Source organism: Sceloporus occidentalis, unplaced genomic scaffold (genome assembly GCF_023333645.1).
Source record: "Sceloporus occidentalis isolate IW3139 unplaced genomic scaffold, rSceOcc1.0.p SCAF_385, whole genome shotgun sequence".
Taxonomy (NCBI): domain Eukaryota; kingdom Metazoa; phylum Chordata; class Lepidosauria; order Squamata; family Phrynosomatidae; genus Sceloporus; species Sceloporus occidentalis.
In genome coordinates this window covers 262493-290464 of record NW_028317365.1, presented here as the reverse complement: position 1 = coordinate 290464, position 27972 = coordinate 262493, and the positions used below count along the sequence as shown (strand labels likewise).

At 42.0% G+C, this 27972-nt stretch overlaps 1 protein-coding gene across 5 annotated transcripts; it reads right to left on the bottom strand.

Moving 5' to 3' along the window:
- On the bottom strand, positions 1-24205 carry LOC149273325 (ral GTPase-activating protein subunit beta-like). 5 transcript variants are annotated; one of them, XM_089506451.1, is made up of 31 exons: positions 24023-24205; positions 22506-22708; positions 22054-22217; positions 21275-21461; positions 20005-20136; positions 19364-19542; positions 19094-19141; positions 16837-16985; positions 16400-16616; positions 15251-15286; positions 12990-13191; positions 12444-12611; positions 12042-12156; positions 11783-11930; positions 11208-11272; positions 10984-11110; positions 8108-8241; positions 6358-6540; positions 5565-5719; positions 5142-5329; positions 4842-4948; positions 4527-4679; positions 4045-4254; positions 3325-3483; positions 2707-2872; positions 1893-2015; positions 1597-1730; positions 1271-1379; positions 770-848; positions 539-687; positions 1-194 (listed from the first exon to the last, which is right to left on the bottom strand). In XM_089506451.1, exons 1-31 carry the CDS (start codon positions 24203-24205, stop codon positions 1-3), a joined length of 4566 nt encoding a protein of 1521 aa, XP_089362577.1. The 5 variants fall into 5 exon arrangements, with proteins under 5 accessions (XP_089362577.1, XP_089362578.1, XP_089362579.1 ...); XM_089506452.1 differs by lacking the exon at positions 15251-15286; XM_089506453.1 differs by lacking the exon at positions 19094-19141.
- Positions 24206-27972: the final 3767 nt, after the last annotated feature.

Below are 27972 nucleotides of genomic sequence, written 5' to 3'. Positions count from 1 at the left end.
TTATGGGGTGCAGCTATTCAGGCCCACATCATGAAAAAGGGTAGTATAAAACTCGGGCTCCAATTGTCTGTTCCTGTACTTGTTGACAATGTCTGTGATCTTCTGCTTTCGGCGGACATGCGGCGTGTTGTATGAATCGCTTTCCAGCCTCTTCCTCCGGCAAATATTAATGACTGTTTGTCTCACTAAGAAACCTAAAACCAGCAAAGGATTGGAATTAGTCACAGGTGCATCACAGGTCCCTAAACTAGCGCGTTTTCACAGATTATCTTCCAAGTAAGTATAAAACACGTCCCCCCCCCCCCCCCCCCCCCAAGTACTGATCTGTCTCAGTTGGTGATGGAAAGTAATGAGCACATTGGTAAAATAGGGATAAAGCCGTCTGAAAGGCCAGGCAGCACGAAACAAGATGTACTCTAGGAGTAGTAATTTATATAAAACCCAGAATAAAATAAAAAATGAATAAAATTAAAATGTTTCATTGCAATAGGAGAACTAGGGCGAATGTTAAAGTTAATGTCTCTAAACTACAACTCACCCAGGGCTCTCCTGCTAACCACCATTCCCTCGACTAACGGGATCACCATGTTGAATTTCCCTGAAGCTCCATGTACTTTTACACGGAAAAGGCCGGTGTACAGGGGGTGGATGTAGATTACCGGGACTTCTTTTTCTGGAGCGCTGTTCCTGGAGACAAACACAAATCACAATCACCGACTATGGCAGTCAATGCTAGGAACTTTGCAACCCAATGGGCTTTGCGTCTAACCTGATGGAAGTGCTGCTGTTAGTAGTGGTCTCAATGCCAGTGCTGGTTTCTGCCACCAGATCAGATAAAGGAAAGTTTTCTAGATGAAAAAGAGATGTCAACATGACTAAAAGGATTAAAGGCATTTTTTTTTTTTTAAAGAAAAAGCATACAACCCCCCCCACCAAAAAAAATTTAGACCAAATAAAAATGGAAACATGCACGATAGAAGGGCTAGGGGCAACTGCCCTTTCGCAAGGCTTTTTAAAAGGTGCTGACTGCTTGGTTTGGGGCTTTATGGTTCATAAAGCTTGTTGTGAGACCCCTATAGTGCTTTTTTTGACCGACACCATGAGCGCCATTGCCTTAACAGACTGTCTAACATGGTCTTTACACGCCTGGGGTAATTTCTATGGATAGCCACGGAGATGAGTTTCTGGCATCTTCAGAGAACAGACGCATGGAATTACAGATGGAAAGACCGTGTCAAGCAGGATTTTAGAAGGTGTATTGACTCGATACCTATATCGTCATACTGGTCCAGCCACACAACCGCCACCTTCGTCTCTGGACCCAAGGGTGGGACGGTACGTCCCTGCGGTAACTTCTTGGTACGGGATGATGGGCTTAGCTGGATAAGGCAACACACAAGCTTTAAACCAACACGAAAAACAAACATTTCTAAAGTAATAAATATTTTTCTATTCTAAAATTCTATGTATTTTACAGTTCTACGGCAATAGGTTTTTGTTCAGAATAACTACTTTAAGGCTTATGAGATTTCTCATCTCATGTGGATTTTATACTGAAAGAATAAAAAAATAAAAAAAAAAAAGACACCGCTTTACCCTCTGTGTGGAATTGAGGCTTTCCGTGTGATTAGGGAATAATTCAAGAGTTAAAGGCTGCTTCAATATCCCAGGGAGAAGGTCCATATTGGAGTCCCCATCAAACTCCGACACGTTACTTTCTGTGGAATCCGCTGATGGTGAAAAAATACAAAATTCAATTACTTTGTGTAATTAATTCATCACACAGATGGCAAATCTGTTATGTCCAAATACAAATACATACAAGAATTATCTTTGATTAAGGACAACTATGTCAACTAATTGTTTTGGTTTAATTTTGGAATTATTCTTACTTGAGGAATCCGTAGGTGATGGAACCACGAATGCAATCTCAGTCAGAGCATCGGCGTAGTAAAGGACTTTCTTCTCCCCGTTAAAAACACTTCCACCAGAGTCCTCCGAAAAAACGGTTTCCTCTAAATTACACAGAAAACAAAGCTTTTACCTTTACCGTACATATATAAAGAGTCAGAGGAGAGCCACTGGCCGATCTGCTGGAAGACCTCAAATATTGAGTCTATTACCCCTGCCATAACCATATCTCTTGATTAAAAAAGCAAATAAAGTATTTCTCTACTAGCTTCTCCTGCCTTAGACATCACCATGCCCATTCTGCTCTCTGTATTACACCAGTTCACGTAACCTTATGCCTATTCCACCAATTCTCAAACTTGCGGTACCGATTTTTTTTACTACTTTTGGGGTTGAGGCAATTCTTGGCACCATTTAAATAAAAGATGATTTCATGAGGTACATTAGTTGTACTGGCACTTTTGGGTGTGGGACCAAGAAACCTCTCCAATGACATTACCTATTACGTTACTATACATCCAACTGTTCACCTCCTACCCATCCGAACAAGGCGTAAATGCTGCAATGGGAGCCAAGTTCCCAGAATTTGGTAAATGGTAGGAGACATGCGAACAGTGACTATGGCCAGAAGTCACCTTTTCCTTGGGATGCATTCTGCATAGGGCTGTCCATGCCAACCAGTTTTGGTGCTAGTCATGAATTAGTTTGTCCTGCTGTGGACAAGGATGCTGGAACGGTTTTTGAATTCTTCCATTCCACATTAAGAAAGACACTTTTCTCAGATGCATGTCCTACCTTGATCTTGCTGTTCGTTCTCACCAGTGCAGTTGATAGACCAGCTGGTAGAGACATGACCCGTCCAGCCGGGGTGCTTCCCTACATCCACTGGCCAGCCCAAGGACAGCAGGAACTCCAAGAAGTGCGGCTGTACGTTACTAGAAGACTCCACGTTCTTTAGGATCTAGAAATCAGGTCACAATCTGTTAATCCTGGCTCTGTGCCACGTGATTTTGCATTGTTATATAAGGAATTCTGATTGGCAATTCATTCACTGCATACTGCACATGTACTTCATATATCATTATATATATATATTACACACATATATACACATATATACACACACACACATATACACATACACCAGCTGTTCAAAAAATAAAAATAAAAAATATAAACCCACAAAAACCAACTTGCCCAACACTTTCACACTATTCACTGCCATCTTGACAGCACCGTTCATTCCATGCTCTTTCTACGCCACAAACGGTCTGATATTTCACGGGTGGAACATTACTAGAGAATGCTGCTCTGTGGCTTAATAGATTCCTCAACACGCACCATCTTCAAAACTTAGAAAGGCAAACTTCACTTATGGCATTGGTGACACACGTATACATGCCACATACGTACCTCTTGGCTTGTTTTCTGGCCAGCCTTCATGTAGAAAATAAAAACCGTATCGAAGGGGCGGCAAGGTAACAAATCCAAGTACCCGATATCATCAAAGAATCCGGGGATGTGAGAGTCGAGTGCGATCAGGTGAGGAGGTAGACGACTGTTTGTAGGTTCCTACGAAGCAGAAAGTGGTTAATGCTCCATGCAAGCGGATGTATCACCCAGCAAAGTGAGTGCTTGGTCTTAAATCTCAGAAGAGTGCATGGAACAGAGAACGCGACACACACAGCACACTACGATGGCAGCGTAAGCGCTTGCACCGTACTCCTCTTATCAAAAGTTTTCAGCAGGGATCCAGAACGTAATAGACCTCAGCCGATGCCTAAACAAGTTTTCGCATGCCCACTTGGCTCAGAAATTGTCTTGAGTGTCTCCTCTTCCCGAGGGCGATCTTTTATTAATAAATGTAGGAGTAGAGATTACACACCTAACACGGCTGAGCCCGATCCCTTCTTTAATCATATAAGATTGTGCCCAATTCATACTTTTTCAGGGGTGCTTTATTATCACACAGAACCAGAGAAAGCAGTGACCCGTTTTTCACAGAAACCGAAGAGGCTTCTAAGATTTCTGTTATTAATCCTTTAGATGAAAGAATAAAGACCGGATAGGTTAAGGCTCATTTATTTAAGGATTGATTGTATTAGGAATTCGTCGTTTGAGTAAATTGCTTACTTTCAGCGCCTCCAGAGACAGGAAGCCAAAGTGGGAGAGGAGTAAGCGCGCCGTCTGGAACTCCTGGGCAGGCGGCGGAGGCCTGCACTCCGTCACAGGGTCAGGGTAACTTTTCTTTCTCCACTCCTCCTCTTTTATGTGCTCCAGGGCCGTCTCATACTTTATTTGCTTGGCCATTCCGAGCTTTAACTTTTCGTGCCTCAATTCCAACTGACGAAAGAGCATAAAACCACGTCGCCCTCGTTAGAATAGTTACCGCGTATGTAAACTATCGCGATGGATACTTTAAGGATTGTGTGAAACATGAGAGTTGGGTGAAAGGTTTCATAGGCCCACATTATCTATAATACAAAATGCACTAATGTTACATTAATGATTTTTAAGGTCTTTTACACCGCTTCAGTTGAACTACCCAGAGTTAAATTTAACACACATAGTCCAACCCCAACTCTTTCTCGTTCCTCTGTCTCTGGGCTCCTCACCTCTTCTGTAACGATCTCGTGCAAGTCAGGAATGCTCAGGTCAGCTTTAACAAAGGGAATTTTGTCCACTTCTTCTGGGAACGGACGGTGCTTCACGTTGTACTTAATGCCAACATTGTTTTTAGGCTCAGGCCTAGCCTCGGGAACGAACATCTGATAAAGAAGAAAGTGGAACTCAGAAGCAGATCACAAAGACCACCATTGTGAAATAAAAATTGAAGGGTTACAAACCCTTTGCAGTGTGGAGTGTTTAAAATAATAACACAATGTGGTGATAAAACACGCCAATATTAAACAAACACAACACAGCGTTACCCTCTGACAGGCTCGAGCTGTCCTAGAGAGGTGACAAAGCTGCATGGACCAGGCATGGCGGCCAGACATCCCTCGGATCAAAACAGTGATGAATGGGCTGGGATTGCCTGCAAAACAGTTAAGGCCATACTGTACGTAATGTGCAAGACAACAGAAGAGCCGACATATAAAGTGGTCTATATAAAATAAAAAAAAAATTAATGGAAACACATATATTGCATGGGTTCCATAGATGTACCGCCAAAAAAAGCATCTGTGACACCATTAGTTCTGAAAACATCAGAAAAGGGGTCATCTTACTTTGTTCATTGCCTAGGGGCTGCTCCAACATGGCCAGAATGACGCTGTTATCCAAGACAAAGTATCGGAAACTGTACTTATTCACAATGGGCAGCCGGGAGTAGGTGACTAGAGTGGTCTCATTCACCAAGCTGCAGGGGGAGGCTGGGCCGCTAGGTGGAGGAAATGCCCCAAGCAGCTGCATGATACTGGGGGGGGGAAAGGGAAGAAAGAAGGTATCTTGTTTAAGAAGAACATTACACATTATATTATATATATATATATATATATATATATATATATATTCTCACACACAAATATTGGGGTTTAAGCGTAAGCGAAGAGAGCGCTATATTATTAAGTATATTATTGCTGCGAGTGCTGGCTGAGAAATACTGTAAACGATGGACGCTACTCCGAGGCTCATCGATCTCTCACACATACCAGGTTAAAGTGGCTTCTGCTGCGTCTTTCACCCTCATCGAGGCTGGGTTGTGTTCCTTGTCTCCTTTGTAGCGGACCTCCTGCTGCTCAGAATTTATTGACTTGCTGCCAGAGATACCCAACTCTACAATCTCCAGCACCTCCTTCAGGCAGTCCTGGGAGAGGGATCAGTATGCATATATTTACTGAAGCTGTCTGGTTTAGCACGCTTTATTCTATATTAAGGAAAGATTTGTCCGGATGACGTGTAAAAAGCTGCCATAGGGGTTCTACAATGACACACGACAACTCAGTAAGGACGAGCGTCGCAGCTTCTCTGCTTCTGGCGCATGGGCATCTCGGCCAAAATCAATATCTGTTTAATTCCAAACGCTACTGCTTAGAATGACTGGGCTAACCGATTAGAAAAAGGCCAAGAAACGAAGGTGTAAAATTTAACTGCTAACCAACTCTAACTATTACTTTTCCAAGCTGCAAAGGATCTTCAAATTCCCTTTATGCTTAATTTGCTCCAATTACGTCTTCTTTAAATAAGAGATTCTGGAGCACAAGGGTGCCTTACTATAACCGAGACGCCAAACTAGGATTCAAGGCGCAATATAATTGTGGGGTTTATTCAAGTTTATAGTATAAAACAGCTCTCTGGTCATTTACAACTTATGGGGACGGAGCTTATTCATTTCATTTTTGGTATAGGCGGCGCAGGTACTATGAATCTAGAAGCGTAAAAAGTAGTACATACATGCACAGTGCGTTCGTGGAACGACATACAGAAATCTACACGGCTAGTCACCTTTTCGTTTAACATGTCAGGATGCTCCGTGAGCCAGACACACAGGCACTGGAACGCGGCTACAATCATGGAGTGGAGGTCCCGTGAGTGGTAAGGGGCCGGGCGTGAGCACTGGTGCACGATGTATGTGCACACGGAACTGACGGCCCTCCTCCTGTCCGACGGGTCTATGTTAACCTTGACCTGGGAAGAAGGAAACAATTAATAACAAACACATCCACAGCTTAAATGCTACATGCCATAATCCTATACTCTAACTATACTCCTGTAATGAAGTACACAGCTTAATATAACACACACACACACACATATATATATACACACATATACATACATATATACACATATATACACACACCTTATAGGCCCGAATATAGGCCGCACTTGTTCCCCCCAGCGGTGCAGGGGACCCGTATCCTACTCTCTGATACGCTCAGACAGCCTCCCCTGCTGGCACTTCCCACGGGGGGGGTTTGGGTGCCGGCACGGGAGGTTGTCTAAGCGCATCGTACAGACGTTCACCGACAGCAGCGATGCACGTAAACAACCTCCGCTGCCGGCACGTCTGCACGATGTGCTTTAACAATCTCCCTTGCTGGGAATTCCCACGGGGGGAGTCCCGGCAAGGGGGACAGTGGCAGCATATCTCGGGGAGGGAGACAGTGGCAGCATATCTCGAAGGGGGGGGACGACGACAGAGTGGCAGCATGTCTATTAAAAAAACTCTCTTTTAAAAAGCACCAAACTTTTAGGGTGCGGCCTATACACAGGGGCGGCCTATATCCGAGCCAACACGATATATATATATATATGTATATATACATATACATACATACACATATATATACATACACACACACAAAACATATGCATACTATAGCACAAGACAGCCTAACGTTCTGTTTGCATGATGCTCTCTCCCTTATTATGAAGTTGCTGATTGTTGTTGAATGGTAGAGGCAGCCTTTGTAAGGCGGGGCGAGAAGGAAGAAGCAGTAATGCGGTGGCGGGCACAGTTCTTTACGTTCATATCATTAATGTACAATTTAGGATTTCGTTAGGAGGCATGGAGGGATATATTCCATGCATATCAATTATATATATTGAAGCAGTAAATGTTAAGGACCCTCTGCTATCCAGCTGTGTAGTTGCCCCTAAAATCTCTTAGAAAATGGGTTCAAATTCAGCAATTTTACAGTATCGGTGAAAACGAAGACCAAGCCGGATGTTAATGCTTCTTACTTTTGACACTTCTGAACAAAGAGAAAATGTAGCAGAACCTGGTGGGTTGTAGAACCGATTTGGCTCTGATGTTACAGTTATTACACTACATTATTACTATATTATTACTATATTATTGATTTTTAAAACCCAAGTTCGTGGAAATTGGCTGGTAAGAGAGTAGAAACGAGCGTCTAGTTATATCCCTACAACTTTCTACCTTTGATGACCTTCTTCCCTTTTCACACGGCACGAGCACCTTGAATATCTTTGGCAAGCCCTCTTTCTCTCTCTCTTTGCTGATTTAATTACACAGGGGATGACATTATTTCTAAACATTTAGCATACAAGAGAACCTGATTTTAGAGACCAGCTTCTGTGCAAAATTCCTGGATCCGCTCTCAAGTTACGATGGGAATGCGTTTTAGTCTCTAAAATCAGTTTGTTTTTTTACTGATGCAATGCGAGTCAAACATTAGCTACAGAGTACAATGGTATTTGCATGATATGAAGACTTTCGGATTAGTACCTTGGCCAAACCAGACAGTAGCTCCAGGGCTGCCAACGAGATGCTCATGTCCGGCCTCCACTGACAATTCAGCCGCTGGGTGATCAAATGGATGCTGCGCATGAGCAGGCCGGCGGCTGTATCTGTATGAAGAGCTAGGATGTAACCGGAGAACGAATGCAAAGCAGGGGAGGGAAAACAACCACGCGTTAGTAACAAGAAGCGGCCAGACCGTTGGCGGGATGCAGCCAAGTGAGCACAGAGACATATACAAATCAGGCACCCTTAACAATCCCGCTACAACCATTAGGTGACAGGTTGGGGTTAATCAACAACAGATTACAGTTAAGTAACAGGACAGGTAAATTCACAGCAGGTTCGCCATGAGCCGTGTGACACGGGTCTAGCATGTGAAATACATGGCACGATGGTTTATAATATCAGCAACCAAGCTGTAAAACGCAAAGGGTTAACCCATCGGGGACCAGACTGGACATGCGTGTGCACGATATGGAAACTGCATAGAAATCTACAATATTCAATCATCGACACCGTGACCATTTAGCGGTGAGGGCCACATATCGTTCCGAAGCAAAGGCTGTGGGTCGGATCTTAACAAAACCCAATGTACCGAAGCCTAGAGTCCCAAAAAGGTCTCATGATTCACATGGAACCACTGACCGATATCCTCATGGGAACGCTGTTCTCATCAACTACTTGTCAAAAGTCGGATATTTTCTTAAAAAGAAAAATATAGAAAATATTTTCAGGTTTATTTTATGTTGATCTTGACGAGATATGTGAAATGCTGAATAAATGTATATGAAACATAAGCCTTCCGATAATAGACTAGTCTTCTCTTGCTGCTAAATTACCGATCGTATATTCTAGGAGTTCTGCTGTGAATTAACTGCACTTTATAATGAGCCGTGTTCTGGAAACCCCATGCAACGTATACCGAAATGCATGATACATAAAAAAAAAAAAAAAAGGATTAAAAATGTACGTTCCTGGCATTTTTATCCAAATAATCTTTGTGATTGTTAGTAATTAATTTGCGTCTGAAGTATTGAGTGGATTGGTGTCATGACGGGAGAATTAAAATGATTAGAGTAATGAGTGGTGGCCGGATTGGTACCTGGGTATCCTACAGGAGAGATAACAGCAAAGAAACAAGTGTTATTACCATCCTGCCCCCCCCCCCCAATCTATACCATTTCACAATAAACTGCTTCCAAAGAAGTTCCAAAAAAAGTTACGCGGTTACAGGTAGAGATGGGAAGGTCAGAAAAAAAAAAAAAAAACACAATTGGGGGAAAAAACTTTTTTTATGAAGCCATTTTTGGTTTTTATTTCCAGAAAAATTGGAAGAAAATGGAGTGTGGAATATCCTCTTTGACAATGATAAATATGTTTATGGCATTCAAACTATATTACATGAAAGTGCACCCAACTGGCACAAATGCCGGTTTTCATTTGCGGTTGGTGCGAAGGTGCTGATTGGGCGAGGGCGATTTGTTGCATTTGGGGGAAAATACCTGTTCTCGTGTATAGTTGAAATGCTCTTAACATATAGAGACCTTGTTGTTCCATTTGCAACAAAAAAAATAGTTTTAAAAAGCATTTATTTTATTATTTACTGAATGCGCTGTACTTTTATTTAAAGCGTGATACTTCTACACACACTGCGTTTCATGTTTCTAGTGAAACAAAATTGTACATTTGTAAAACTACTTTTTTCAATTTCGCAAAAAAAATTCCATTGTTTTTCCCATGGCTTCAAAATTTCCAGAAATTTTACATCTCTGGTCAAAGGACAAAAAAAAAAAAAAATCCAATAACAGACCGACAGAAAACTAAGTGTTCTTATCGTGTTCATAAAAGGTCAAAACTGATCACTTTAGATATCTGAAGAAATTACTTTAAAGTGAACAACTCTGACCTGATGTAAGTTTTAAAGATAAAAACTGATCTATAATGATTACCATAATCAAGGAATAATTCCACATATAAATATCTGGTTCCAACAGACATTACACTGACACCAAACAACACAGCCAAGGACAATGTACAACACATGCATACAAAGTTAACAAAACGACAATGCACCATGCGACGGAAATGGCAGCTAAAGGACGGTGATACTGAACATCCATCATGACAGACATAGGATGAACATTCAGAACTTTACATGTTCATGGCATGCACCCTTACCAACGCGTATTTAACCTGTTCATTGTCATGGTTTGTGCACAGCTTTGCTCGGTGCTTGCTATTCTTGTCCTCAAAGGACAGATTAAAGAGAATCGGGCAAGCAACGCAAGGGTTTAAGACCCACAGGTGAATTAAGAGTGGAAGAGAGTCTCCTCTCCGCCATTAAACGCTCTTGTGCGTATCACTGCCCATAGGCAGTCATCTAGCGTTGCAGTCACTGTGGATGCTTTGTATGGGTGATTACATCAGGGTCGCACTTACAGATGAATGGAAAGTTGGAATATAACCACCACTTAAGTTAAATTAGCAAATTTAACGCCACTTTGTACAACCTAAAAACAAAAAAAACACTAAACTTCAAACAATAAAGGATTTTTTTTTAAAATACTGAACTAGTCAAGGAAACTGTGTGATAGAACCCTGAGCCCAACTCATTGATCATATGGGAGCCTAAAAATTATTCTTGTGTCTTGCCTCCAGCAGAAGCTTGGCATACACTCTACTTTATGCCTGTACTATCCGTGGACATGAGTGATGGTACTTTCACATGGAAGACTTCAACACCCACAGCCAAGAATCCCATGGACTCCTTGGGTACTACTTTCCTAATGGTTGAGAATCCTGCTTAACCATCCACCCTAGCCCGGTCTCTACGCTAGCACGGAAGTGAGAGTCTAACTTACCGTAGTCCCTCAGCAGTGCCTGCGCCGGTCTCTCGCTGTCTGGAGTAGTGGGCTCAGTGCTGCCACCGCTGGCCGTGCTGATACCACTGTTTGTTCTGCTGTGACTTTTCAGTAGATTATTCTCTATCTAAACCACGGCCACACAAAAGAGAACACATTTTGTTCATGGCTGGGTATCGCTTACTTTACGAACAGTTAAGGTCGCACCATTTCTCATGTCTCACCATTTCTACCTGGTTACCGGTTGCTTCCAAGAATGCAGAGTCTTGAACTATGTTCAGCATTGCACCTGGAACAGAAAGTATATATTAGGCAATGTTTCCTTTGGTCCAATGTGTCTGAATTCTTGCTCTAGATATAATTTGTGTGCCCGTGGTTGGTTCCTTGTCCCAGGTGATGAAACCTTAGTAGAATGACAAGCTCTTAGCTCAAGTACAGTAACCACATGTAGACAAAAGCATCTCACCAACTGTTAATGAACTGGCAGGTGGAAGCTGGAGCCTACAGGACCAATTGGTTTCCCTGTAGGCTTCCCTCTCGTGCCTCCACATGCAGTTCCCCCTGTTGAGGATTCTTGATCCATGAAAACCATAACCGGTATAGACACCGTGGAAGGCAATGAATTTTTTTTCTTTCACATTTTGGCAACAATTCTGCTCATTCCTCAACCAATTTCCATAGGATTCCTGGGTATAATTAGGTCTCATCACCATTTGTGGGCTTCTAGTGTACACTTCCACCATAATTTCCCTACTTGTCAAGCACAGAAAATACGTCGCAACCGCTGAGACATTCATACCTAAAATCATTTGAGTGTTGTTAGAATCTGTCTCTGTCTGTAGAGCTCCTATAAGAATATTGACAAGTCTCAGCTTCAGGCACAGGAAGGTCACTGGTTTATCACCAACCGAGCTGTCGTCGTTGCTAAACTTTCCCTCCAGCAGGACCTCAAAAGAGAAGAAAATAATGAATTCTGGAAAATAATTTATAAAACGGAGAGCGGATGACAGCTGCTCGCTATGGCGCCTCGACTACATGAGAAGATCAAGGGTAATTACCTCGGATTTTACAGTCCCAAAATGGTGTGGAAGAGGGAGCAGCGACAGCAAGATGTGAATGCTCGATCGCCTTAGTTCTGTTGGGTTTACATAGCTTTTAAACTTTGAAAGTTCCCTAAGAAATATAGGCAAAATAAATAAGGTCAGATGTTCCAAAGATCTTGTTGATAAACAGAGACACCAAGGAGGACGGCAATTCGGAAATTACTTAAAAAAAATAAACCCACATCACAAAGTAAGAGAAGATCTGCGTCGTCAGCATTTTTTGCCACAAGGCAAATATAAACATGTGTTAAACTCATGGATCATTTTAAAAGTACTACTGCCACTTGATGTGAACAATGAATAAGCTTACAAGATCTGCCACCGCTATTGATACATCCCAACCTGTGCAGCATTTACCTGTCAGGCAAAATGGTTTCAAGTGCAGAAATGAAGTATGGAACGACCACGTTGATCCCTTTGAGATCACAACAGAAGAGAGCAGGCGAGTTCAGGATAATGCTGGCCAGCACGGGGTGGCAGATGAAGTCTCCTATTTGCAACCCCTGGACTAAAACCATGTAAAACCTAAAAAGAGAGAGTGCAACCAAAGTGAGCAAGCAATGTTCAGACAAGGGCATACAATTGTTTTAGACATTTCAGACGGTTTCAGATATCATCACTGATACCAAACACTCAGCCTGTTATACGGCAGCCAAGGAAGGTACCGGGATGTGATGTCATTGAAACTCATCTTCTGCTGCCTCCTGGAACAGATCAGGAGATGGTCTTCGACTGAGTGTTGACCCGTTGGGCCCTTGGAACATGTGGCCCAGTCATTACAATGTTGACACACCATGCTCACTAGGTCACGGAAAGCAAATGCAATTATCTATGAAAAGACGACGGGAGCGTTGGGGACGACAAAACGTGTAAAAGGCAAGTAACCGGGTGGCGAACGGCTACCTGGAGAGGTACGCGGACAGTATCTCTTCCCCGGTTTTCTTGCTGCAGAATATCCTACATAATGTACCGCATGCCTCAGCCCGTCCTGCCTCATAATTATCTGGGAATTCATTGGCATCAAACACGGTGCTCGAGCCCATGGTATCGGTGGACAACTGAGATCCTTTGCGACGAAACTCCATGGTGGCCTGCGTAGCCATCGCTGTAAAGAAGGGAGGAAGATTATTTCACTGGATAGTTTCACATCAAGGCAATGGTCCTAGGCTCATGGGAAACAAGGGCAAAAAGATCGAAACAAAGGATTTTACCCCGAGAACGACCAGGGGTCAGGAGTCCTACCGACTTATCTCAGTATCTTCAAATACATTTAACAATAAAAGCACGCCTACGACACTGCTCTCCCCGGGTCTCAAGATCCATTATAACAAGCGAGAATAATGTAAAATAGAATTAAAAAGCAAAACCAATCAGGCTGTGTATATTAGGCGATAATTATGACGGGATTGGAAGAATTCTAAGCAAAAACAGGCAATTAGAGGAAAACCTATTAAAAAGCTATCTTTCGTGTCTATTTTCAGTGATGCAGTGAAGTCTGTAGGAGTAGGAAGAGGAATGGGTTAATCATGTTGTAATGTTTTGGATTGGCTGATCTTGATATGTGGGATTTTTCAGTAAGGTCTATAAACTACGGAGCAATCACTGTGGATTCACGCGTTCGCTGGCCGGACATCTTCCCGTCTCGGATTGGGATTACGTATAAAAGTAATTCTGGGGTCGATTTCTTAAAAAGTGGTTTTATGACTTAATAACCGCTAGAAAGGTCAGCAGGAACATTCCGTCGATGGATATGCTGAGAGGACCTCTAGGTTCCCGCTTGCCCAGTGCCTGGGGACTTCTGAAATTTGTTGGACCCCAAAACCCAGCTTCATATCCCGTCACACGCATTTGCAGTGGGAATATTTTGCCCTCTTTTTCTCAGTCATTTTTATTTTTATTTTTTATATATATAATTAGATTTGTTACTTCCTGGCAGACGGATTAAACAGAATGAAAAGTAAAGTAAGCAAATAACAGTATTTCTGCTTATTGTATTCCATTTCAGAGGAAATTGTAAATGAACACAGTGGGCTCCCTTTAGACTGATCATAGACAGCAGCGTACATTACATGAAGGGAGAACTTTCATATAACATTTTCTCAAAGCGATAAACGGATATTGAAGGCTCTTTAATATTATAAATAAGGCATATAGTACAAGCACCATTGCAGATTTTCCTTGCGCTTTGGGTTACACAGCTCTTTACCTTTCCGGCCAGTTTGTCAGCGATGTGTTCTCCAATTACATCCATTACATAAAAGTGACAAATTAATCAATACTGGTGGCGGTAAGGACTCCCACATACAAACTTTCAAAAGCGATGTGATAAATCAGTATGTAGTACATATAACGGAGGCTAAATTCAATCGTCGATTCAGCGCCATTAACTATTTTCCATTTAGTACTAGGATTAACCCGTAACACACAGCAAGCACCCGTCCAGCCATGTGGGTGAAGTTAAACGTGCCCATAATGCAGGGTTAGATTAAGACCATTTTCTGCAGATCACACAAAGAAGCATTACATGCAGCCTGGGTCAGAGAAATTTATATTAAATAATAATAATTATAAAATAATAATTAATAATACCACCATTGTAACCGCTAGCGATAAATATTAAGCACAAGGATGACAAAAAAATAAAAGAAATAAAAAAAAACTAGCCTGGTCCTTAAAACCAAAATGAATCTTTTTGCATTTTTTCCCATGAGCCTCTGCTGCATAAGATACAGGCAGCAGAAATAAAGTACAGTTCATGAAATGTACAAAAAAATAAGTAAAACCAACACATGCACAAATATCAAACATTACATCCATATAAATAAATTTAAAAAAAAAACAATTTCGAAAATGAAAGTAAACTATGATTAGTGCAAAAATCCTAGAATTCATAACATGAGTTAAATGGGGAGGATTGAATACAGATTGATTTTGCTGTGCTAACAATCGTTCCCATTCCGACTGAAGAAATGAACTGTTTCTCCCCACAAGAAAGCGCAACATAAAAAAATAAAAATACATTATAATAAAAAATAATTAAAAAAAATTTAATAGAAGGGAAAAGCAACAAGACAACAAAGACATTAGGAAGAAACAAAAATGCGAGCGGTTATGAAGAAATAAAAACTATGGCAATTGAGGAGAAGCTACAGATTCCTACTTACAAGATTTATAAGAAAGAAGAATTTGGATAAAAGATGCTGCAAGATAACAGAAATAAAATGGAAAGAAATCAAAGGACAGAAGTAGTTACAAGAAAGTACTTTAAATTATGGTGAGAACTTTGCGTAACGGAAAGACTTACTATTATTTCAAAAGGAAAAAAAAAAATTAGATGGGAAGGGGTTGGGTAATTGCAAATTGTGAGGTCGGAGAACAGTGTGCACAACGATGAGTAAATAATTATAGGATGGATGGAGTGTTTTACTTACAGGACTAGGCTGATCTAATGAAATGCGTTTAAACCATCTCAGCTCTATGTACATTATAGCATTTACATAAAACATGACGTTCTCAGTAGATTTAGGGCCGGTGGGGAGGGGGAACCGGGCACCCGTCATTGATCTTAGATGGATATCATTCAGATGTGTAACTGTTTGCCTGGGAGTTGAATACTCTCCTCTCTATGCATTATGAAGGGCCAAACCCAGTCAGCCTTTCCTGCATAATGGAGAGCCAACGTGGAAATATTTTTCTGAAACTCGGCTTCTCGATTTAACCGTGTATTATGATGGATCAGCTATGACATCATGCAGGTGAACCCCCCCTGGGACGGGCCTTTCATTAAGTGAACTCAGGCTATTTTACTAAACTAGAAGTAGTGAGCTCAGCACTCAGATTGAGTTGTTTTTCTAGCTTCATGGTAGATGCATGGCTTCTACAAATAAACGGCTAAAATGTGTTTATAACCAGTAATTACCCCAAAATGCACCGAGTCCCTCAGCCTTCGGGTGCCTTTTTATCTAACTCAGTGGGTTTAACGGTCATTTCCCATTACAGAGGGTCATGTATCGCAGGAACATACCTTAGTCCATTTAAATCAAGTTAGAAGCAACGTTTAAAGGCCAACCATAGGAGACCATATCACAAAATTAGAATAACCTGTTATAACTGTGGATAGAGCCGAGAGAGATTAAAAAAATGTCCATTTCATTACTGTAGGAATAACAATGGATGGGTTCATCATTGTATGCCCTCGGTCTACCCCTCCCCCACCCGCCCCCAGTAATTCTCAAATTTAATCTTGCAGGTAGGAAATATGGTGGCAATTCTAAGATGAGATAATGACTGTGGAGGTCTCGGTGGTCACTTACCTGTCATGCTGCTGTCTCGGTTCACTCCGTTCTGCAGCTTGCAGTGAACCAATGCGGCATCAAACAACCAGGAACCAAACAGGTTCAGAATGCTATTGACTTTGGGCCGCGTAGGGGCCGGCAGCGGACGAGGTTCGGAGCTGGCTTGGTTCGGGCTGGACAGTGGAGACGTGGAAGATGCCTGTTGCTGGACCTTTGTGCTGTGGGTTGTGCTCGCCTGCAAAGGGACATCCATAAGACAGGATAAAACGCAACAGCTTTTATACCGGAAAAGGCGCAAGCGGCCGTAGATGGTATTTTGGGTCGAAATGGCCAACTTGACTCCTTATAAGGTGAAAATGATCTCAGACCCTTAAAATTAAAGTCTAAGAATGGATCGACTTGTTTAAGATAAAATAAATAATAATAAACACACACTCTGCCGGACTTTGACTTACTGAGCTGGTTTTTACGGTGGTCTTGTTCACAGTGACGGTGCGATGCCTCCGGTTGTGCGGAGGGGTGGTGTTGGTAGCTGTATTCTGTGGCATGCTTAGTCTGTTTACCGGTGTAGGTGGAGCGCTGTCTGCTCTGGGACGAGAGATACCTAGTAGTAGGAGATGGATTAGTCACCGGAGGTATTCCCCGTTGAAGTTGCCCCAGCAGGATTGGAAGCTTTTGTATTGATTAGCACCCGATTTAAGACAAACCTTCCCAAAAGAAGGTTAGATTCCGCACAAGCTACATGGAGTAGCGATCTGGATTAGGAGAGGCCTGTTGGATCAGACACCACCAACAGATGTGCTTCAGCAAAAAATGTGTTCTCTGATTTGGGGTACAGCAATACTTTTAATTACTTTGTAACAGGTAACACCCTCCATACATTTCATTGAAAATGGACACAACACTCCCCCAAAAATCACCATGATTAGAAATCACAAGTGTGTTATTTTTCAGAAGAGGACAATGTGTAAAGCTGTAAGGGTTAAACGCCTTCATTTTGATAAACAATCAATGGGTCTAGTCGTGGAACCCATTAAGAAATTGTATTGGGTTTTTATTTTTTATCCACACTACGGTTGTAAACCCTTGTAACAGCGTCACAACTTAACAAAGATGACAATTTTAGGGCAAGAATTGTTAATTATGGGGAAAAAAATTGGGAAAGCACAAGTCACATGATTGATTATTATAATATTTGAGCTTTTTTATAACTATTGTAGAATTGTCCTGGGTACAAAAAAGACGTGTGAAAAACTCACTATGTCTCATGAATACAATAGCCTCTGATAACGCTCTTACCCCATTTATGGTAACTTTGTCTTGTAAAAAATATGTATTTACGCAAACCCCTTGTAATTTCTTAGTGCAGCCATTTAATATGCATGTAACTGCATTCCTTAATTTGTGAAATGTGATATTACACAGCCTGGGGTCAAAGTTCTTACTGGTAAATTGGATTTACCAGAAGAGAACATTGCCTTAAAGTGACCAGTTTCAATTGGCTTTGTGAAAGGGAACCATTAACTGTGAAATCTTGGGGGTCAAACAAAGAAACAAACAAACAGATCTGTGCCGGTTGCCCGATTTTGATCGCCAATCACCCCACCATACCTCTGCGGTGCAATCTAGATTTGTAAAATCAGAATGGGGACAATCAACTCCACACCATGACAACAGCATTCTGTTTCCTACAAGTCATTTGAACCCAGCGGGGGTTAAGCTGCAAAAGGACTCTATGCCACTTGACCAGCAAACATTTTCAGTGATATTTAATCTTGAGATGTTTTCCATATTTCTTTTTGCATCCGGACATCATTTCTGTGCACTTGTATTCTGGAATTATAGTTGGTTCTTTATACACTATATGACCAAAAGTACATGGACACCTCTCCTAATGACGGAGATTAAGCACATCAGCTACAGCCATGGCTATCAAGTGTATAAAATTAAGAACAAACGCTGGCGGTAGAATGGGTCGTGGCAGTGCCGTAGGATGCCTCCTTTCCCACAAATCAGTTTGTGAAATTTCTGCCCCGATCCACGCTGGGTGCCAGTGATGCGGAAAAGTCTAGGAGAACAGCTCAGCCACAAAGTTGTAAATCAGGCCATCTCATCCAACATCAGCACCTCACCAAAGTTATTTTGGCTGAACGGGCACAAAGTCCCACGGACACTCTCCAAAATCTTGTAGAAAGCCTTGCCAGGAGAACAGAGGCTGTTATAACCGCAAGTGGGGGCAACTCTATATTATTAACGCCCATGATTTTTCAAATGGGATGTCCAACAATCTCATATAGGTGTGATGGTCAGGTGTCCTCACACTTTTTGGTCATATAGTGGACATTCACCTAAAAGATATTACTTTCATTAGAATCGACAGGCTACAAAGCCAGTCAACGTATTACGTTATTTTGCTGGAAGGGGGTTAGAATATTTTCATAATAGCTGCAGATCAAGAACCCCATTGCAAAGTAGGGCTCTTTACGGTTTTGGAAAATAATTTTACTTTCAAAATAGATTGATGATGAGGTGTACAGTCTATTGTATATTGTATATTACGAGAAACAGAATGCTGTATCGTTCCAATGGAACATTTTGACCCAAAACATTAAACAGAGAATCAGTGGATATTAATAACCATGCACATTTGCCCCCCCCCCCCCCGATTATTTGTACCAAATAAGTGCAAGGTTAGTGAGAAGGACTGGATACCATATTTGGGTAATCTTTGGAACCCAATGTTCTTAAAGACTGCAACTCCTGAAGAAGAAAGATATGATTTTGCTGCCGTGAATTGGCTTTCAACCATTTCTCTGCACAACAGAAGGAACCCCTTCCTAAGCTTCATGTCATACAGCTGGCTGAGCACGAGAGTTGTAGTGCACAATGTCTCAAGGGCTAGCGGCTATCCATAACACGCATATCTCCAAATTATATATAGATATTATACACACACACACACACACAAGATCTTTACATTACCTAAGAAGGCATCTACCAGGCAGCTGACCCCGCGCATGGCTCGGAAGAAAATCTGTGGCAGTTGCTTGAGACAAGAATATTGATTGAGTTCTTGAGTCATGCCGCTGACATTCAGGAACTGCTCCTGAAATTTGGGTGTTGTGCCTATAATGCTTGGATTGCTTAGATCCACCGGATTGCTGTAAGACATAAAAAGGATCAGCATGAATGCAGCGCAGACCAGAACACGAAAAAGCAAATACAGCAAACACGTATACCTGCACGGGCAAACATACATTTGGATTGATGTACCAATATTAAGCAAGAAAGGCAGATATTGTATAAACCTCTAAGAAGAAAGAAGACAGCGAGGATTTCCGTAGCTCTCCCATAAAGCAACCAAAAGTGTAGTTTTGCAGGTTAAGGGGGTGCAGTAGAAATATAAGTAACTGCCTACTATGGTAGGCAAATAAAGTTTAACAATCACAAGTAAACACATTGTTGTCAATATAATATAAAACTTAAACTTTTAATATATATTAGCCAAATTATGAACACTTTGTTTCTACGTAAATGTCGAGAACAGGAGAGAATAGATTTTTTTAAAGCTATTTGGCAGAATATATATATTTTAGGGGAACGTTTAGGCGAGATAACCGCACCTCAACATGTGAAGAAATCGGAACCATGTCTGGGTCACGCACTCGTTGTCCATTTCCGCAGGAATCAAGCTGGCATCTTCTTCAGGAACCTTGAACGGAGGAAACGATGGGCCGTAGGTGAACCGCAGCAACCTGAGAGAGAGGCAGGGAAAACACGGATCACCAACGGAGATAAACAACGAGGAACATGAGATGCGTATTTTTGTGCCTGCCGTAAAAAAGTTCATCACAAAGGCGTTTGCCTGAAGTGTGAAGGACAACGGTCATTATGTTTTTAACACAAGTAATATACAATAGGTTTCTTAGCGCTAAATATTTAATGTCACCGGGCAGCTAGGACAACCCAAACCAGAGTCTCTCCTTTCTGATCGTGAATGGTAGTAAAAATAGGAGGGAGCAGCGGCTTAAACTAATTCCCCAGGTATGATGTGGTGCGATTGTGACTTCTTAAATAAAAGAGCAACTGGAGCGGATTTATGCGTTCCAAATATTGTAAGCGCGTTTTTTTTTTTGCACTTTTATTTAAGAAGTCACAATCACACTACACCATATTGTGTCTCTTTTTGTCATCACACATCTATCCACTACTACCTGGACTTGAGAGCGTCTTCAAGGTGCTGCTCAAGGTTTAATTCACAATATATATATTTACAGAAATACATTTCTGACATGATCTGAACAATTTACACATGCGGTCAGCGGTGGGTATTATAGCAGAAGTGTGTCCTCTCACCACATTGGCCTATCTCAATGGTTCGTGAGAGGGAAGAGGACATGACCATGCATAATGCAGAGTTTATACAAGATAATTCTACACTTTAAAGTACTACAGGGAACAAGATATCGTCCTCTACTGTTCATGTGTCTGCTGCTATTAAAAAGAAATAGAAGCAATACCTTTTCTTTGTATATATATATATATATATATATACAGTCAGTGGCATATTCTGGCTTAAGCCCTATTGGTGCAGCACTGCTGAATGGGTTGGTTGTAACAGAGGTCTCCGATCTCTCATCATCTTCGTATTATGTTTCCCCGGAGTCACATATCCATCTGGGTTGAGCGCCTGGATACAATGTTGTATCCCAACCCTTAGGATGGTTGCCACAGCGGTCAGCCTCAGGGCAGATGGGGGCCCAAGGCAACTCACAACCTAAATACATTCCTTTCATGTGCTGGGTCAATGAAAGGAAATTGTATTTTTGTGCGTGATCTCACGTGGTTTCTCCCATCCAAGGGATACTGGACTCGTACAAGCACTTTCTTTACCTTGAAGTAAGTGCACAGATGGCTTTACTCCACTGCTCTACCACGGCGGGATGATGTCTCCAATTGGCCACCATTTCTTTGGCCGTCTTCCAGTAGGGTGGTGTGGGAAAGCAGCGTGTACAGGCCAAAAACCAGACCTCAAACAGAACTCCAATGAGCTTATCAGCGAGGCTTTCTGCAATGCCCCCTAAAGGAAATGAAACCCACGTGGTCAAGAGGCAGAAGGTACAAACAAGGACCCCCAGCAGTTTTCTATCTAAAGTATATCGAGCGAGAAGTTAAGCTATATGCACTAAGAAAGTGGTTATCCAATACAGGAAAAATGGCCGCTATAAACAGATCTCAGCTGCTATGCAATAACATTATGTTATTTCCCCATCCCACAAATGTTTAATTAAAACAATTACAATGATGACTAAAAATCTGGAACTCCAAAAATACAGAACCAAAATGCCTGCATCGCAAAGCGCATTGTTTCATTGGTCGAGAGGTCTACGTTGTCCTCTGAGTGAGACAGAAATGACCCCTCACTCTTATTTTTTGTTGTAAAATGTTGAAGACGGAAGCAGAAGGTCCAGCATTTTTGTCCTCTATTTCATATATGCTTTATCTTTTTAATCATTTGTTTAGTAGCTATTATACTGTGCGCAGGGCGTAATACCGAACACCAAGAGTTCACAGGCGTATTTACTACACAACACTCACGAGAGCTCCGTACGAAGCTCCTGCAGCGTTAATGCAGAGCCAAAAGGACAATGATCAGCGTGACCCAAACAAACCTGGCACGGTTGGCGCAGCCAGAAGAGTGTCATTAATCTGCAGCAAAAACAGGAGCAGCACCTCCCAGGTCTCACGTGCCATGCTTGTCGAGTCCCTGGCCAGCTTCTGGACGGAGCGCAGAACCTGCTGGCAGAGCCGAACCTGGCTATTAAACTGCTCCTGTCTGGGACAGAGGGAACAAGGTAGATTCATCATTTTAGCACATATAAAATATATTTTTTTTTATTTGTCACCAGGGCGATATAGATGCCAAACGGCAATCAGCAGGTCCTCACTGGTTAAAGGTAGGGTTTGTCATTTAGGACTAAGCCCTATGGCAGTTAGTACACAGATGTTTTAGGCTAAAGCATCCCCTGCCCCTTCGCTAAGTGTGTACTCATACTCTTAATATATACCCATAGGCCACTCCAATTACATCTCATGCTGTCCATATTACTGCGTTATTTCTCACCTGGGCACAAAGACGTTCTGGAGGTGCTTGAGAATGATCTGGACGTACATGTTGGGTTCTCTGACAACCGGTAGGGGGATGGAGTCCTTGGGAGACACGAGGGCCATAATCCAATCTGTATAAACATCCACGCAATACTTCACTGTATCCCCTTCCAGGGGTAACGTGAGCCCGTAACATATCACCTCCATGGTCCACTTCACCTGGCGTGCACAATGGAAATATTTGTCTGTTACCGGTTATAAGTGGGGAAGGTCACACGCATTGATCAAATAGAAATATATCATATACTATAGTAAAATACACTGTATATCCCAGACCAATACAATAATCGGATTAACAGAAGAAGCATCAGGGGGCCTGGAAACTTTGTTTTTTGTGCTTTTGGGCAGAGCGGAGAAAAGAATTTTCCTTTCGATTTCCGCTTTCTATATTTAAACAGAATGTTTGGAAAGTGCCCAGGAAGCAGAGTACAAAGCCATCTAAAAATCGACGAAAAGAGAACAGAAGCAGGTTGCTGTTTAAAAAAGCCTGCATTCAATAAAATTGGATTGCACTTACATTATGTCTCAAGTGTTTGCAACATAATATTCCGTCTTCCGTTACTTTAAGATACATTCTTCAATAAGGAATTATCTGGCATAGAAATTACCGAAGTTACCCTCCTCCGTGGTTAGACATTTCCCACCACTGATTGGCTACTTCAGACAGCCAATCAGCGACAGGAAAGCACTTCCATTTAAAGTAAAGCATTTGCCGAGGCAGAGCTGGAGCCGGCCAACATTAAGTACACACGGGGCGGGGAAGGGGCAAATGTATATCATATGCATTAAAGTGAATACGATGGAGTGTCAATTTAAGTAAATATCTCTGGAAACGCTTCAGGGACATTCAGCGGTGCTGAGAATACCGTATCTAACGCTGCATTAAGTAACAAAAGCACAGAAGGGGAACAGCACCTTTAAATTGGAATAGCCAGCCAATAATTAAGCATTCAGCCGTACCTGCGAACTCTCCCGGTTTGACCCGGAGTCTCTCAGGTTAGTTTCCTTCTTCTCCAGGGGAGAGCTAAGGTTACCTGGGGCTAGTTGCATATGTGTATGTGACTAGCTCCCCCTGACACACAGCTAGCCACACCGCATCACATGGCTAGCAATACCCCTCACAAAGCCTCCTCCCCTAAAACAAGTAGCGATATGAGCGGCCTACCAGGCAAAGTCTACCAGCTATATTTTACAACTGGCGCCTTTTTGTGATGTTTTGATTAATGCGTTACATCATTAACTTAAAAATATTAGTCAAGATTTTGCTAAATCGAAATTCTGGATAGCACAGAAATACAAATATTTTTTTTGGTCAGCGGAAGACAACTTAGTCCTACGCAGAACATCTCAGCGACGTTCGTCACAGCGGGCTGGGTATTAATAGAAGTTCTTCCAAACCGGGAGTCCACGGGAGAAGCCCTTGTGCCAGCGCCTATTTTTATCTAAAAGGAGAAGCTGAGGAGCGGCACTTACTTCTTTGTCTGTTTTCAATATGCTTTCATGTCCGGAGGAGGGCGAGCCGAGCGCTTGGCCCAGCGGCCGGACCACTGCGTTCGCCACTTCGCGGCCCACATTTTCCGGGTAGCTGTGCAGCACGCTGGTGTGACCCTGGTCGTTCTTGATGACGAGGTGCAGAGTCCTCCACTCGGAGTACATGGTGGGCGCCTCTCAGAGCCCGACGTCTGAAACGGGAAGAATCGGAAGAATGCTTACAATGGAGAGGAAGTCTGGATTCGCTAAACACGTCCAAGGAGTATTAACCCCGTAAGGGCCGGAGATACACCGGGACCACTCTCTCCACTGAACAAAATAACGACTGACGTAGAAAAAGTAAAAGCGCACAACCGCTTATAAGAGTATAAAGATTCACGCGGCAACCGATAAATGCTTTGTTTAGGAGCACAGACATTTATGGTAGATTTATTTAAAATGTAAACCCCAAAAAAGGGTATTCACAGAAACAAAATACATATATATAATAAATATAATAAATCACTGCCGGGAGGGGGGTAGGTTACTACTTGCTCACAATGCAGAAATTTAGGCTCCGCCGTTTTGGAATCAAAGCAGACCGACCGTCAAACATGTCTTTCCTTATTTCTGTTTAGATTTTGGGTTTTTTGTTTTTTTTCCCTCTTCACTTCATAAAATTCTTAAATATCAGGAAAGGATTTTTAAAAGACAGAAAGAATCCACTGGCACTATTCTTGTGATGACCAAGGCAGGCAGGCAGAAATTTAATAAGGCTACAGGACCATTAAAAAAAAAAAATATATAAAAAAAAGGTAATTTCTATAACGCTCTTTAAACGATTTAGACAAACCATCGCCTACAAGATTGGCTAAAGAATATTAGAAAGGGGCTACAGGTTGTGTTTAGCTTCTTTTTAAACAATGTTTACACACATTTGTAACAAAAGTTCAACAAAATGCTAAAACGTTCGTTATTCTAAAACTATTTCCAATAGTATGGAAGGCAGCAGAGTAGGCGGAAAAACACTTTTAAAAAACAAAATAACCCCATCATCGCTTGCTCTGCAAGCATTCTTAAGGGGCTTACTGAGACCCCCAAGCGAATGTGCAGAAACTGCTCACAATGACTGGCAGCGAAACATCCGACCATGGCTGCAGCTTCTCCTAAAGGCACATAATTGATTTTTTTTATTTGCAGGTTTAACGAATACATATTACAGATACTTTCAAATGACTTTTAGGCATTTTTTGTTTAGGAGTGTCGCATTAAAAAGTCACCTTAAAGAATCTGGAGTCTGTAGGAAAAGACAACAAAACTAGAATTATCTAATCAGTTTCCTGTCCCTTCTATCCTGGCAGAGTCTGCCTGAACACATCAATAACAATCAGCAACTTAACAGGTCGAGTAAAGTTAATGGGGAGGAATAATCACGCAGATCCAGAAAACAGGAGGTCATATGTCCTTTTCTGTAATCATCACTGCTTAGATTCGCTTAGGACATTAAACCAGAAAATCTGATAAAAAAAATATTCTGATGGCGGACGTTCGCTTAATACATAAAGAAAATTCTTAACAAATCGAGCCCCGGGTCCGCCAACCGTTCATACCAATAATAATAATAATAATATTTCACTGAAAAGCGCCATACCCTTACACGTTTAATAGGGATTCTGACACCGAATATTCCATGTCGTGCCGGGTATCTGCCCCGCGCTGAATAAAGACGCCACGATTATTCGGAGCAAGTTTCCCGTCTTTGTTTGGAAATGGATGTTATTATCTCATCGTTGAGTCTCCCTATCGTGGTTTTGTTCTCTAACGTGTACCGCGACACTGTTCTGTCTACCACTTCCCTCGAGCGTACGAAGCGACAGCCCAGCAGCAGAAACGCAGAAGGGACGTCCGTTCACTTATTTCACATGCTGTCGGGAGTGACCCCGATTGACTACATGCTGATGCAAGGAGTTCGGTGCACAGGACTGAATAGTAGGTCTCGGTCGTCGACAAATTCTGTGTTTATAAGGGATGGTGGCTCGTAAGGTGATTTTTTTTTTTTTTACCGAGAGGATGGTAGATAAGTGGAGCAGACTCCTAGCAGAAGTGGTAGAGGCCAATACACTGAGTGAATCTAAACATGCATGGCATAAAGCTATCCTGAATCTAAGACAAGACCAAAGACTGTAAAATCCGATTCTTGACATCAGCAAAAACAGACTAGATGGGCCAGACGGTTCTGATCCGCCGACGAATCCAAATTTTCCAGGCTTCTATAGTTGGCACCAGGAGTATATACAATACAATATTTATGATGTGGGGTGATTACACGAGCAATGAGTAGTCACTACAATGACATCATTCTGCCACCCAATGTCTCAGAACCATCCAGTATCTCTTATGATCAGAAGCGGTGGCAGATGTGGGTATGGCGTTCAGCAGCATAAGCTGGGTCACGTTCCAGCTAGACTTTATAGATGGTATTTGATAGCACCCAGGTGTCTGCGATTACGAGCCCGCTTAGGTGTGAAACGCGTTGGATGGTTCTCCCATTTAGATCGTTCCCTGTCCTGTTTTTGTGCTTTACTATTACGGATTAATAAATGTTTTTGTTCTTAGGTAACTGCCAGGTCATGTCACGGGTGACGCTCTCTTACTTTCCTTGACTGCCTCCTGGATTAGAAGTCAGTCTGAGGTGGACTTGTTGAGCGAGACCCTCCTACAACGTTAGAAGAGGATTTGGCCCTTTTTGAGACTGGCTTATGCAGAGAATCCCAGGGATGAGTTGGTCATCGCCAGTTAAATTACGGGCATTTCTTCTTCTAAACGCTAAAGGAAGCGAGTCTGCCAACCATACTTTTAAGGACAGCTTGATGATTTTCTTAAGAGTAAAAAAAGAAAGTTTAATTCTACTTTCAAAGTAGTTTGACATTGGATTAGACTAGCTGAGAGGGATTGCGTTTGGGTCAGTATTTGTATGCTTTCTTGCATTATGTTAAGTACGTATAGTTAAACTTAGAATCACTTGCATTACAACCTTGAGGAGGTTCAGCCACCTTGGATCTGGCTTGTGCTCCTCTACTCTTGAAGACCTCTAACTCAAGCCAATGCCGGCTTGCCAGAGATGTGGTAATAATACAGGTTTGGTTGGTATCACAGCATCCAAAACAAGCGTTCTTATCTAGATGATGCATGAAGCAGATCTACTGGAGCCCTTAATGGCGACGGCTACCCCAGTTATTTTAGGTTTTGTTACATGTAGATGTGGTGACCAAGATACCCTTTTTTGTTTTCCAAAGCGTGTAGAAATATATTTTAAAAAGAGACTATTTAACTCATTAGTGCCGGACACAGTGGCAGTTGGCAGCAAAATCTTCATTACACGCTATTTGTCTGTCCTGACCGCTTTGCGGAAGTGATCTGTAACTCCTCGGTAATGGAGCGGAGAAGGCTGGTCCCACTGATGTACACAGAAAAGGCATTTGAAATGCATACATATTGTTTGATCTCCATTATATGGGTTTATTTGTCCAAAATTTAAGATTTTATTTTAAAGTCTGGGGTTCAGCCTGAGTGACCTTCATTAAGTAACCTCTCAGTCCTCAAAGTACAAAACAAAAGTTATGTTTAATTCAACTTAAAAGCTATCATTTTACATTTATGTTTATTCAGGGGAAAATCGCTTAATACAAAGAAATAGCGAAGGTTTCGAATATTATTCTAGAATACAGCAGACGGATTGGCAGAGGAGGTGCAGAAACGCTTCTCTTTCTGTCTGCAATATTGGAAAATTTTGAAGGCCTCTCGGAGAACTTCAGCAAAAGGGCGGAGCCACAGTTCTCATCACGGGCGAGAGGATGTGCGCGGAGGCTCCGCCCTTTTGTGGAGGTACATGAATAACAGATCTGATGCCGAGAAGACAGGACAACAAGAAGAGGCAAGAAAAAGCTGTGAAA

What these genes read in the sequence shown, in the direction of transcription:
- LOC149273325 (XM_089506451.1), bottom strand. Translation starts at nt 24,205, where the DNA reads ATGTACTCCGAGTGGAGGACTCTGCACCTCGTCATCAAGAACGACCAG. An exon ending in CAGAACGTCTTTGTGCCCAG is followed by an intron (nt 22,218 to 22,505) that starts GTGAGAAATAAC and finishes CCTCTGTCCCAG; the next exon opens with ACAGGAGCAGTTTAATAGCC. An exon ending in TACTGTCTGGTTTGGCCAAG is followed by an intron (nt 6,541 to 8,107) that starts GTACTAATCCGA and finishes CCTTCTTCCCAG; the next exon opens with GTCAAGGTTAACATAGACCC.